This window comes from Chenopodium quinoa, unplaced genomic scaffold (assembly GCF_001683475.1).
Source record: "Chenopodium quinoa cultivar QQ74 unplaced genomic scaffold, ASM168347v1, whole genome shotgun sequence".
In the NCBI taxonomy this organism is placed as follows: Eukaryota; Viridiplantae; Streptophyta; class Magnoliopsida; order Caryophyllales; family Amaranthaceae; genus Chenopodium; species Chenopodium quinoa.
In genome coordinates, this window is record NW_018742577.1 from 3215428 (window position 1) to 3229618 (window position 14191).

At 37.5% G+C, this 14191-nt stretch overlaps 2 protein-coding genes across 3 annotated transcripts; both read left to right on the forward strand.

Annotated features, from left to right (window-relative positions):
* Nucleotides 1-9863: 9863 nt before the first annotated feature.
* On the forward strand, nt 9864-11568 carry LOC110720995. Of its 2 annotated transcripts, none has more exons than XM_021900116.1 (2): nt 9864-10115; nt 11020-11568. In XM_021900116.1, the coding sequence occupies exons 1-2, from the start codon at nt 10043-10045 to the stop codon at nt 11415-11417; spliced, it is 471 nt and encodes a 156-aa protein (XP_021755808.1). In that variant the 5' UTR covers nt 9864-10042; the 3' UTR covers nt 11418-11568. The 2 variants fall into 2 exon arrangements, with proteins under 2 accessions (XP_021755808.1, XP_021755809.1); XM_021900117.1 differs by having other exon boundaries at nt 9904-10115; nt 11023-11568.
* Nucleotides 11569-12550: 982 nt separating this feature from the next.
* Nucleotides 12551-14010, forward strand: LOC110720763. Its single transcript, XM_021899805.1, has 2 exons — nt 12551-12733; nt 13212-14010. Exons 1-2 carry the CDS (start codon nt 12667-12669, stop codon nt 13766-13768), a joined length of 624 nt encoding a protein of 207 aa, XP_021755497.1. The 5' UTR covers nt 12551-12666; the 3' UTR covers nt 13769-14010.
* Nucleotides 14011-14191: the final 181 nt, after the last annotated feature.

Below are 14191 nucleotides of genomic sequence, written 5' to 3' on the forward strand. Positions count from 1 at the left end.
GGTGTACCTTAAAAATTACACTCCATACCTATGTCCATAGAGCCCACAACTCTACTCTCACAAAATTAATTTAGGTCTCACCATTTTTTTCTCTTATCAACTTTACCCAACTAAAACTTAAAAAAGCACAAAATGAGTATGGGGCAAACATTTAAGGACGAAGGGAGTACTATTGAGAAAATAATTAAGAAAGAGTAATCCAACCAATTACTCCAATCCCTTGACTCATGTGTAAGGAACTTCTTTTGGGGGTCCAATTCTGAAACCAAGAAACTTCCAATGGTTGCATACTTGCATGGAAGAAAATCTGTGCCCCTAGGGATCTTGGAGGCTTGGGAATTAGGAACAACTCCATAGTGAATTCCATTTCCATGGCTAAACTATGCTGGAAGATGCACTCTTGTGACAATCTTGCTTCCAAGATCATTTACCATAAGTATGTGGCTAATAGACACTTTCTAAATAATTTCAAACAGGGCTCCCATATATGGCAAGACATGGGGAAGGCATGGGACTTATTTCATGAGTCTGCTGCCTGGGTTGTGGGGTATAATCCCACTCTCTTCTTCTGGTTTGATTCTTGGTGTTCCCTTATAGGCCTCTTAGGCTTCTAATTCAAGGCCCTCTCTCTCCCTCTGAGGAGAGTCTTTGTGTAGGACAAGTTCTAAAGCAGGGCAAGTGGGACCTTTTCTGCTATCTCTATCCATCTCCCCATCTCTATCAGCAAGATTCTTCATGCTATCAAAGTCTTTCCCACCTCTCAGGATGAACTTATATGTGCTAATGTAAGTGGGGACTCCTTTTAAGCTTTAGCTATGTATAGGAAGGTTTGGCTATCTCAAAACCCCATGGCCACTTCTAATAGTATCTGGGATGTTATCTGGCTGCCGAAATACCTCCAACTTAAAGGTCAAAACCTTCCTTTGGCAAGCATGCCATAATGCTTACCTAATAGGGAATCTATTCATAGAAGAGGGATGCCCTCCCCTCCCTCCTGCCCTTTCTGTCAAACAGTTGAGGAGTCCATACTCCATGTCTTGATCTTCTGCCCTAGAGCTACTGAAGTATGGGATACTCTAGGCCACCCCCTCTTCAATTTTTCCCGGCCTATTAACTCTTGACCATCTCCCTTGGTATGTTGTGTTTGATTGCTTTCTCATGTTAGTCTATTTGGAAAAGCAGAAATGCTTGGGTTTTTAATCAAAAGAATACCCCCCTCCCTGATGTTATTAAAGCTGTTAACTGGTTCTCTATTGAGTTCTACTATGCTCAATCCTTCCCCTTGCCTAAGGACCCCTTACACAAACTTGTCCAACCCTTCCAAAACTCTCAGCTTATAATCAGAGTAGATGCATCCTTTAATCCTAACTCCCTAGCTGTGGGAGTGGCTGCTATCTGCTACACTTCTTCTCAGGAGTGGAAAGGAGGCTTCATCATGAAATCAGTAATGGAGGATGCTAATTCTGCTGAGGTGTTGGTTTTGTTAGTAGCCTTAGCTTGGATCAGACAGAAGCAATGGAGTGATGTCACTGTGATCACTGACTCAAGAACAGTTGTTACTAACCTTGATGATAAGCAAAAAATCAGAGATAAGTACTTTAACCAGTCTAATGCTTGCAGGGAATTCATATCAGAGAACAGGGTGAAGAATTTTTAATGTCTCCTAAGATAAGCAGTGCAGCAGGCCCATCTCATGGCACTCCAAGCTAGTCAGGTGTCTAGAGGAAATGACGTGCTTTGGAATCTGGCAGCCAACCCCTTCAATGACTTCAATGACTGTAATAGTGCTAGTATGAGCAACTTTAGGAACTTGTTGTTTGAATCATTTATGTTTGATTGTAACTCTAATGGGCTCCTTATGTCGTATAACAATTACTGTATTTTGTTTCCTAACCTCTTGGGAGAGGGCTAGTTAATCTATTTGAACCTCTTTAACCAAAAAATTAAAAAAGAGATATGTTGAATTATTCTTTAATATAAGAAGAAAAAAAAACACTCATATGACTAGAAGATTCGGAGTATAACTTTAATAACTCCCTTCGTAAAAAGGGAAAATTGTTCTGTTTACCCTTGAGGTTTTAAAAAATGCACCGTGTACCCTTGAAAACTATCAAATATACCATGTACCCCTAAGGTTTGCAAAAAAATGCACCAAATACCCCTAGACTCATAACAAATGGTAAATTTGTAAGTTTGAGATCCCCTAAGCATCAAATTCTAATAAATTATTATAGTGTAATGCTAACGTAATGCTAAACCATTTAATTATCAAGTAACTTAGTTAATAAATCAAATTATAACACCCAAAAGTTTAGGATGTATAATATCGATGGAGTTTAAATTTGGATGTAATTTTTGCTTTTAGTCGATTTTGCTGCATAAATATAAAGTACTATAAGGGAGTCAGTGTGTGGGCATGATTTTAGTTCGATAAGTCAATAATACGTGCATTTGTTAGATAATGAGGGTATTTGGTGCATTTTTTTTTACAAACATCAAGGGTATACGGTGCATTTGAAAGTCTTCAGGGGTACACGGTGCATTTTTTAAAACCTCAAGGGTACACTGAACAATTTCCCAAAAATAAAAACCTCGATCAGTGCATGAATTAGAGTTGTCAAAATAGAAGGGTTGTGCGAGGGTAGCAAGACTAGCTTAGGTTAAGTTGCAGAGCCACATAAGAGAAGATAGATAAGGTGGTCCTAATAAATAGCCAAATTAGATTTTTATATGCCGTGAATAGCCAAATTTCTTTGATTGTTTAATTAAAACTCGATTTAAATAATTTTTTTGAATTCATATGCAATTATGCATTGGATCGGACTTTAAAAGTCGTGAAGCAGCCAAAAAAACAAAGTCAATGAAGTTAGGCCGAAGATTAGATAAGAACATTCAACAAAGTCAGGTTTAAGATAAGCAAACGTATACCAAACCTTTTTTCTTCGTTGCTAAATTACATGTCATTGAATCGCATATCATGTCTATATAATTTACTTCGACTTTGAAAAAAAACAGTTACGCACTACTAAACTAGTAGTCTAGTACTAGTATAATGTTTATGTACCTATCATGCATAAGACTTATCTTTCCAGCTCATTGCTTGTTTATATTAATATTGACAATGTAACATACACCTTATTGTATGTACGTAATTGATCCATTTATATTTCATATTCAAATAAATCAATTCAACTACTACTAGTATGTTGATAAGTATTAGGTGACTCGTACTTCGTAGCTTTGTCCGCCCGATCGGGCGGACATTGCCCGGTCTGACCGGGCGGTGGGGGTTGGATACGTTGAAGCATTCGTATGGAGTTTTCTTCTCGCGCCCGATCGGGCAGACCTTGCCCGGTCTGACCGGGCGGAGAAGGAAAAATGCGGAGACGCGGATTTTACGATTTAAAGTTATCTTTTATGTTATCTTTTTGCCCAAGTATCTTTTATTTTAGGGATTAATATAAAACCTCCCTAATATTAGTATAAGGGTTAAGGGAGAGAGTGTGAGAGCCGTTCTTGAGAAATACAAGAATCATCTTTGTAATCTTTGCAGTTTATAGTGAAATCATTCGATCTCGGTGCCCGTGGACGTAGCTATCACATCGATAGTGAACCACGTAAATTCTTGGTGTTGTTCTTATTGTTTGCATTGAATTTCTTTATTGTTTTCTTGTTTGTTTTCGACCTTTGCTTCCGCTGTCGCACAACAATTGGTATCAGAGCTCAGGTTCAATCCTTGGAGGGTTTCTTGAAGATAACAATGGCAGGAGATTCAACAATAAGAATTGAGAAGTTTACCGGGAAAAATAGTTTCGGGCTATGGCAAATTAAGATGAAGGCTCTGTTAAAACAACAGCAGATATGGCGTCCGTTGGCTCCAAAGAGTACTACTTCGGAGTCAGAAGATGGACCGACTGACCCGCAGTTAGAAGTTATGGAAGAGAAGGCACACTCTACCATATTACTTAGTCTTGATGATCAAATCATCACGGAGGTGGCTGATCAGGAAACGGTGGCTGGATTGTGGCTGAAGCTGGAGTCATTGTATATGACTAAGTCGTTGACCAACAAATTATTACTGAAACAGCGGTTGTTTAGCCTCCGGATGCAGTCAGGTACTTCCTTACGGGAACATCTAGAAAAACTTAACTCTATTTTGCTTGATTTACGTAATTTAGATGTTAAAATTGATGATGAGGATGCTGCGTTGATTTTACTTGTATCTCTACCGTCTAGCTTTGAGAATTTTGTAGAGTCTTTTGTTGTTGGTAAGGATTCTATAACCTTAGAAGAAGTGAAGGCAGCACTTCATACTAGGGAACTCAGAATGAAAGCTACGAGTGATAATGGGGATAATGGTAGTGGGTTGTTTGTTAAGTCCGGAAAGTCTAAAAAGAATAAGGGGTTTAACAAGGGGAACAATGCTGGGTCGGGTGCTGGAAACGGCAAGGATGGATCTAGTAAAACTACTACTAAAACATGTTATTACTGTAAAGAACCGGGTCACTTTAGGAATAATTGTCCGGTGAGGAAAAACAAGTCCCAGGCTGCTGTAGTTGAAGAGAAACCGAATGAGAGCTATAATTCAGAGGAAGATTTAGCATTAGTCAGTTCTGCTAGGTCTGATGATTTATCTGATAACTGGGTTCTAGATTCGGGGTGTTCGTTCCATATGTGTCCACGTCGAGATTGGTTTGATACATATGAACCTCGCAATGGGGGTATGGTTATAGTCGGTAACAATGCTCCATGTAAGGTCACAGGTATTGGTTCCATGAGGTTGAGGACTGTTGATGGGCGGAGGTTAACTTTGACTAATGTACGGCATGTTCCTGCTTTAGGAAAGAATCTGATTTCATTGGGTACCCTGGATGACTTGGGGTACAATGGTGTGTTTTCAGATGGGGAGTTGTGTATTTTCAGAGGTTCTGAGTTGGTACTTAAGGGTATCAAAAGGAACACCCTCTATGTTTTTGAGGGTGTTACACTGCCTAGTTCTGCGGTTTGCGCATCTGTATCTCACCAGGAGATGACTAAGATTTGGCACATGAGGCTTGGTCATATGGGGGAGAAGGGGATGCAGCTATTGTCCAAGAGGGGTCTTCTATCCGGGGTCAAGGTTGCCAACCTTGAATTTTGTGAGCATTGTGTGTTTGGTAAGAAACACAGGTCAAAGTTCAGCAAGGGTGCTCACATTACTGATGCAGTGCTCGATTACATCCATTCAGATTGCTGGGGTCCATCTAGAGTTGAAGGTATGGGAGGTTACCACTATTTTGTGTCATTTGTTGATGACAAGTCCCGATACACATGGCTTAGGTTGCTTAAGTCAAAGGATGAGGCCTTCAAAGTTTTCAAGCAATGGAAAGCTTTGGTGGAAAATCGACAAGGAAGGAAGATCAAGAAGCTACGAACGGACAATGGGCTAGAGTTTTGCAAAGACGAGTTTAATCAGTTCTGTGCAGATGAGGGTATAGGTCGGCATCATACTGTCAGGAAGACACCACAGCAGAACGGTGTAGCAGAACGGGTTAATCAGACACTGCTAGAGAGAGTTCGATGCATGCTCTCTAATGCAGGGCTTGGGAGGAGGTACTGGAGTGAAGCTGTGTTAACAGCTTGTTATGTCATTAATAGGGGTCCTCATTCTGGAATTGATTCCAAAATTCCGTTTGAGATCTGGAGTGGTAAGTTGCCTAATTTTTCGAATTTGAAGTTTTTTGGTTGTGTTGCTTATTATCATGTTATTGAGGGTAAGCTGGATCCACGAGCCAAGAAGGGGTGTTTTGTTGGGTACGGGGATGGTGTGAAGGGGTTTAGAATTTTTTCACCTTCGGAGGGTCGGGTCATTCTTAGTAGGGATGTTACTTTCGATGAAAACACCATGTATTCAATTAAAAATGCAGAGATTTCAGATTTGAGAAGGGAAGGAGACAATTTATTACAGACAGATGGGGTACTTGAGGTACATCAGTCTACCATTGCTGATTTACCTCGGGTACAATATATTGATGATGATGCTGATGTTCCAGTGCCGGGTACTCCTGAACCTGAGATTACTCCTACTCATTCTAACTCTGGGGATGAGGTGGAGCAATCTAATCAGGGGTCATCTAGTCAACCTGACACCATTCTTGAGATGCCTAAACGAGTTATCAAGAAGCCTGTTAGATTGATTGAAGAGATGGAGGGAAGAAATTGCTGTGTTGATGCGATGACAGGTTATGCATTGAGTGTAGCTGATGATGTAGAGTCATTTGAACCTGCCACATATAAACAAGCAATTAGTTGTAGTGAGTCTGCGCAATGGCTTGCCGCAATGGGTGAAGAGATGCAGTCTCTTTACAAGAACAGAGTGTGGGAACTGGTAAAGGTACCGGAAGGGAGGAAGCTTGTGGGTTGTAAATGGATTTACAAGAAGAAAGAAGGGTTGTCGGAAACTGAGCAAATACGTTTTAAGGCTAGGCTAGTTGCTAAGGGGTTCAGTCAGGTAGAAGGGGTTGATTTTGTTGAGATATTCTCACCTGTGGTTCGACATACTTCTATCCGTGTGTTATTGTCAATTGTAGCACATTTTGATCTTGAGCTGGAGCAGTTGGATGTTAAAACGGCTTTCCTTCATGGCGATTTGGAGGAGGAGATTCTGATGAAGCAGCCCGAAGGATTCGAAGTTCCTGGAAAGGAACACTATGCCTGCAGATTGCTAAAGTCATTGTATGGACTTAAGCAATCCCCCGACAGTGGTACAAAAGGTTTGATTCTTTTATGGTTTCACAAGGTTTTGACAGGAATTCATATGATTGCTGTGTGTATCATAGTAAGCTGGATAATGGTTCCATGATTTATCTTTTGTTATATGTTGATGACATGTTGGTTGCCACAAAGAATAAATCTGATATTGCTAGATTAAAGGAGATGCTTAACTCGGAGTTTGACATGAAAGACTTGGGTGCAGCTAGGAAGATTTTGGGTATGGAGATCTACAGGGATCGGGCTAGAGGTAAGCTTTTCTTGACTCAGAAAAGCTACATTGAAAAGATTTTGCCTCGTTTTGGGATGGAAAAATCGAAGCCTATAAGTACGCCAACTACTGTTAGTTGTAAGTTGTCTTTGTCTATGTCACCTCAATCAGAGGAGGAGTTGTCTTATATGTCTAGAGTTCCATATGCAAACGCGGTTGGTTGTTTGATGTATGCTATGGTCTGTACTAGGCCGGATATTGCGCATGCTGTTAGTGTTGTAAGCAGGTTTATGGCTCGACCTGGGAGGGAACACTGGCAAGGGGTGAAAAGGATTTTTCGCTACCTGAGAGGGACAACTGATATTGGTCTTGTGTACGGGAATGGTAGGGAATGCTTGGTCACTGGGTACAGTGATTCTGATTATGCAGCTGATGTGGATACCAGGAGGTCTGTGACTGGTTATGTGTTCACTTTGGGTGGTTCTGTGGTTAGTTGGAAGTCTACATTGCAGTCATCAGTTACGTTGTCAACTACTGAAGCTGAGTATATGGCTTTAACTTCTGCAGCTAAGGAGTCTATTTGGCTCAAAGGCCTAGTAGGTGAACTGGGTATTGCACAGGATTGTGCTACAGTGTATTGTGATAGTCTAAGTGCGATTTGCTTAGCTAAAGATCAAGTACACCATGATCGGACGAAGCACATTGATGTCAGGTATCATTTCTTGCGTACTGACAAGAGGATTAAGGTGAAGAAGATTGGGACTGCTGACAACCCGGCTGATTTCTTCACTAAGCCTGTTCCGTTTAGCAAGTTTAAACATTGCTTAGACTTGCTAAATATTTATTACTACGTGATGTAGTAGGCCCTGAGGGGCGAAGTTGGGGAGCTCCTGGTGTAGGTGTGTTGGCCTTAAGGTGGAGCTTGCCCGGGGCTTGTGATGCAGGTGGAGCATTATGAGTTGTTATACTTGGAGACGAGTATGTGATGGGTCTTGGTTGAAGACTTATCGGGATGTATGGCTTATGCATGAGTCTTGCATCGGGTTTGGCTTGAGATGTTTTTCCACTATGTCTTGATGGGGTCGTTTGCTGACTACGAGTTCTCGTCAAGGTGGAGATTGTTGATAAGTATTAGGTGACTCGTACTTCGTAGCTTTGTCCGCCCGATCGGGCGGACATTGCCCGGTCTGACCGGGCGGTGGGGGTTGGATACGTTGAAGCATTCGTATGGAGTTTTCTTCTCGCGCCCGATCGGGCAGACCTTGCCCGGTCTGACCGGGCGGAGAAGGAAAAATGCGGAGACGCGGATTTTACGATTTAAAGTTATCTTTTATGTTATCTTTTTGCCCAAGTATCTTTTATTTTAGGGATTAATATAAAACCTCCCTAATATTAGTATAAGGGTTAAGGGAGAGAGTGTGAGAGCCGTTCTTGAGAAATACAAGAATCATCTTTGTAATCTTTGCAGTTTATAGTGAAATCATTCGATCTCGGTGCCCGTGGACGTAGCTATCACATCGATAGTGAACCACGTAAATTCTTGGTGTTGTTCTTATTGTTTGCATTGAATTTCTTTATTGTTTTCTTGTTTGTTTTCGACCTTTGCTTCCGCTGTCGCACAACATAGTATGTATATACCTCAAATTTATGCTTATTCTCAATAAAATCTCCTAATCAAATTTTATAATTGCACAAATGGCGAAAACTACACCTACCTTCATAATTTTAACCATTGTGTTTGTGTTAGCAATTTTACTAAATATTTCAGCTCCTACAGTTGCAGTTGTTGAAGAATGTAAGAAGGCTGAAGAATTTTGCGGAGGCATCGCCGGATTTGAATGTTGCGAAGGATTAGACTGCATACTCGATGGCGACGAGTATGAATCTGATGCAGGTGGAGTATGTAAGCCACAAGCACATCATGTCGCCGGAATTTAATGCTGTAAAAGGGCTTGAATGTGTGCTCGATGGTAATTTTCCTGATGCAGGTGGAAAATGTAACAAGGGGAGTCTTTACCAATAAAAATAATATTTAACTGGCCAAATATAATTAAACTATACTACATTGGATGTGTTTCTCATGTATGATTTGATGATGTAATTTTAAGTTGCATAATCTATAATTAAAGTCTGTAATTGTTGATGTAATTTATACTCAATCAATAAATTTAATCAATCAATAGACATCTATTGATTTCAAAGTTTAATCAATGAACTATCAGCTCTTCAATTCCCTTTTGTTTATCTATTTTTAATAGGTTATTATTCCGTGCATATTTTTAATAGACATCAATGACTTTTAAAGCAAGCTTAAATCATTGATGTATATAAGATGAGCACTTTATAATCTAGATATCGTTCAGATTAATTCAATATATTTTCATCATATTAAATTGATCTTAATGTAAACTTCCATTATTATATCAACTCTTCATATATTGAGCATGCATCTTACTAAACGTGTGGTTTACTTGTAGTCTCGAGTCAGTTGAGAGCTAGTCTCCTTTTTCCACTTTGTCAAAAAAAAAAAAAAAAAAAAAAAATGTCTTCATATAAAAGTATAATTATTCATTGCATAGCTTGTTAAAGATATATATGATCACAAATACGTACACATAAACGAGAACTTCGCCCCACATTAGCCGTAAGTGCTAAGATAGGCCTTAAAAAGAAATCATTTTTTAAATTAAACTCAAAAATAAATCCCATTCCGATGATGAATGCAGCTAGGCATTAGGATCCAGTGTGCACTCCGAAAATCATAAAAATACCAAGTTGAAGAACAAATCTGCATGCTAATAAAATCGTGATGCGGAAAATATGCAAAGTCAATGAACGTAGGCCAAGATTAGATGGGTAACATTTAATTTTGATTCGATCATATTATAGAATATCATATCTTAGTCATATTTATACAGCTACTAGCTCATAGATTAATTTAAAATGACCGACAATGTAATGCCGTGACTACTTTATTATCATATTATAAATGTTAAATGTAATACATATAGTCCATAAACTGTATATATGCTTTTCTTCTCATCATAGTTCTGCCAAAATTATTGTCAACATCACAAAGTAATGTTAATGACGAGAGTTTCTTCACCCACATTCATCTTGATACCTATACTACTGGCTTTGCTCACCTTATCAGGTAAATTTATTTGCATTTGTTCTTTCTTAAGCTTCCTTAAATTTATTTCTTAGCTATTTGCACTAGTAATGATTTCCTTTCCCATTTCAAATTAGAGCTGATCAAGAGTAGTCTGACTCAAAAACACACACGAATTTAATAAGGATTTTTGGGCCTGACTTTTGGCCCAGCATCTTTTAGTCAGGCCATTCTTGAGAAAATTATTGGGCCTTTTAAGATATCCCAAAATAACTTTTGGTTTAATTTCAACCCATTCCTAGATAGCCTCAAAGCCTATTCTATTTAATCGGCCCAAAATCTAATGAAGGTTTAGCGCGAAATATTTAACTAACACAAGCCCAACTCAATGCCTGGACTCAAATTGGGCCATATTTTGTTCAAATGCATTGAATGGGATATAACCTTTAGATGGAGTTCAACTCGTTTCATGATCACCTTTACCCTTAAATATATAGAAGAAAACTCCAACAACTACCTAGTTTTTCACTAAAGTTAATAATATTAATTTTTCACAAAAGCTACTCCAACCACTAAACTCTACTCCCACCTTTACATTGCCAAACGCTCCTATTTTTTTACTAAGTAATGGCTTGAATAAATCAAATCACTAAAAACTACTCAAAAGCTATTGCTGAATACGCCTATATAAATTAAAGTACTTGTTTTTTTTTTTTTTATGATATTAAATTCCTTTTTCAAATTAAAATGAATATTCCGTATGAAATATTGGGTTTGGAATAAAAATGAACATGCTTTACGTGCATATATATTCATGGTAACTTTTTGCACACTTTTATTATCAAGAAGCATTATCTAGTAAGTTGTGAGATTAAAAATTTCATGTAATAAATTCTCTAACGTACTTATGTTAAACTTGTTCCTTTCATACGTAACGTGGCCCTAGCAGCAACAGCTGAAACAAGAACATGTAAGAAGGCTAACGAGTTTTGTGGAGGCATCGCCGGATTTCAATGTTGCGAAGGACTGCAGTGCAACCTCGAGGGTGACTTCCCGGACGCAGGTGGCAAATGCAAGCCAACGATTACAACATGTAACAAGTGTGGCCAATTTTGCGGAGGCATAGCCGCGTTTCAATGTTGTGAAGGATTAGATTGCGTACTCGATGGTGATTATCCGGATGCCGGTGGAGTTTGCAGGAAACCGAAACAAAGATCATGTCACAAGGCTGGACAATTTTGCGACGGCTTCACCGGAGTGCAATGCTGTAAAGGATTTATTTGTTTACTTGACAATGTTAATAATCCGGATGTTGGTGGTAAATGTAAGCGTGTTCACCACTAATAATAGACCAAATAAAATTAATTAATTGCATTTGTTGTAATGTGCTGCTCATGTATTACTAGTTTCACATCTTGTAACACTCTTTTTGTGATTTTTTTATGGCTTTATACATGAATTTTATAATAAGGTGATGATCATCATTAGTTGTATCTATTTCAGGCAAATATTTTAGAGATCGTTTAGACAAATGTGCTAGACACGTAGTAATAAAGATATGAATATGCAAGCTAAGTTATTAGAGAATATTCAAGATTATATCTTATCAAAATCTTGGCCACGCCTACAAGATTTAGTCAATTCGGCACTATATGTTTATTTATTTATTTATTTATTTATTTATTTATTTTATTACCCCAATTAGACTGGAAACACATGTTGTTGCATAACTTAGACTAATAATATTAGAATTTTTTTTGAAATAAACTAAAAATATATTAAATTATCTATAAGTATAAATTATAAAAGATGAGATCTAAAAACAATGAATGAAGGCATTGTAACAAGTACATGCATATGATCACATTTATCCTTATCTTTAAAGTATCAATATTTGTCAAAGTGGATAATGTGAATATTGCAAAAGGCAAAATTTATATGTTGTTTGAACAAATCTGGAGGAAATAGCTAGTGTATTAATTAATTTATATTGTTTACTCCATATAATGTAAGATCCAATCCAGTTCTAGCCTTTGATCAATAATTAATTTATTAGTTATGTTTGGTTGAAAATTTTTATATACACTTCGGTGTAAGGTAAATCAAAGTGTATTTTGCTAATTTTTTCTTTAAGCTTATTTTTAATCATAAAATAAGCAAAATGAGCAAAGATTGACTTTGGGTTCACCTAACTCTATGTGCACCCAGGTTAAAAAAAAAAAAAAAAAAAGTTCTCATGTTTGGTTCATTGAGATGGACACATTTTTTTTTTTTAAGTAATAACATTATTTACGCTCACGGAGTAATACTTTTGCAAACAAATACGAAGTATATATTAATATCCTAAGCTGTAGGCATGACAATTCTATTACTTCGTATACTTGAGTTTTGGATGCATACAAAATTAGTAAAATACAAAGATAAAAAAACCTAAAATTCGTGCAAATCAGTAATACTTAAGCAAAATCTTTTATTAAGCTAGGACAAAATATAGGAATGGTCAATCAGTAATCTTTATAAACAGCTCTTAGGCTTCTTCAGAAAAATACATTTTCTGATCATAAACTTTTTTCTACCTCCAAACTTTAAGCAAATGGAAATAAATTTCTCCAATAAAGTAGTCTTTGTAATTGCATTGTCTGTCATCCTAACATTATCGAGTAAGTTCTAATCCTAGCAACATTTTAATTAATAATCCTTTTTTTTTCAAATTTTTTGAAACAAAAAGTTTCAAATTCTTATTTTTTCTCCAATTACTTTTAGTAGCGTTGATTAAAATTTAGCAATAAGCATATACTTACATTTGACCACTTGCGGCGATTTATATGTATGACAAAATAAAAAGAAGCATGCATAATTTTGTTATATTGGTCCGTATAATTTCATAAAATCAATATTTATCAACTTGACTTTATGAAAATATACGGACCCAGAGATACGGACCAATCTATATCAATTTCATAAAATCAATATAGATTGGTCCGTATCACCTGTGACAATTACTTGTACAATATTTACTAATTTGTAATTAGAGATATGAAAATTTTAAATTATATAATGGTAAGCGTGAAATTTAGAACATTATTGTAGCTTGAATTAGAGTAAATAATGTTCAATTTTATTGTTGCTTAACTTCAGGTTCGATAAGGGCAGTAGAGGTCGACAAAACCCGAGCTTCGGTAGGGCAAAGAACATGCCGGACTGTTCAACAATCTTGCGGAGGAATGTCAGCATATCAATGCTGTGAAGGACTAGAATGCATTTTCAACGGTGACTATCCAGGTGCAACAGGAACGTGTATGCGACGAACATGTAAGACCGTTCAACAATATTGTGGTGGCACCTCAGGGTATCAATGTTGTGAAGGACTACGATGTGAACTCGACGGTGATTATCCAGGAGCAGGTGGAGTTTGTAGGCCGCGAAAACCATGTCGAAGGACTTATCAACTTTGCGGAGGCATCAATAGATTGAAATGTTGCGAAGGATTAAGATGTGTAATTGATGACGATTATCCGGAAGTTGGCGGAGTTTGTATGCCAGGAAGAAAATGTCAAAGTGATTATGAATCTTGCGGTGGTAGCACTGGACTTCAATGTTGCGAAAGGTACGCGTGTGTTTATGATGCGAGTAGCTACGCCGGTGATGGTGGTGTTTGTGTTCCAACTTACAAGCAGAGTTCTTCGTCGAAATGATGATATTATTACTTATTAGTCCATTCATGTGGATGGCTCTCTCATTTTCTTGAGCTATAATTGTGTTAATTTGAGTTGCATATGTGTATTTTTTTTGTTGAGTGTTTGATTTCTTGTATTAATTTTTATTGTATTGATTGAGTTTAATAAATAATACGGAGTTTTATAAAGAAATTTATATGTTATGTGTTTGGGTACAAAATGATTTTTATGCCACTAAACTTCAAGCCAACGTACACACTCTAATTACTACCCCACAGGTATAAAATGCCAAATGAACATCCTCTCGATGTATCCACAAATTACTTAGCATTTATTATACTTGCATAGCACTATATACTCTCATTAATATTTTCTATACGTATTGATTTTGACATCGAATGACCTTTCTTAAGTACACTCTTTGAGGCCAGCTAATTAACG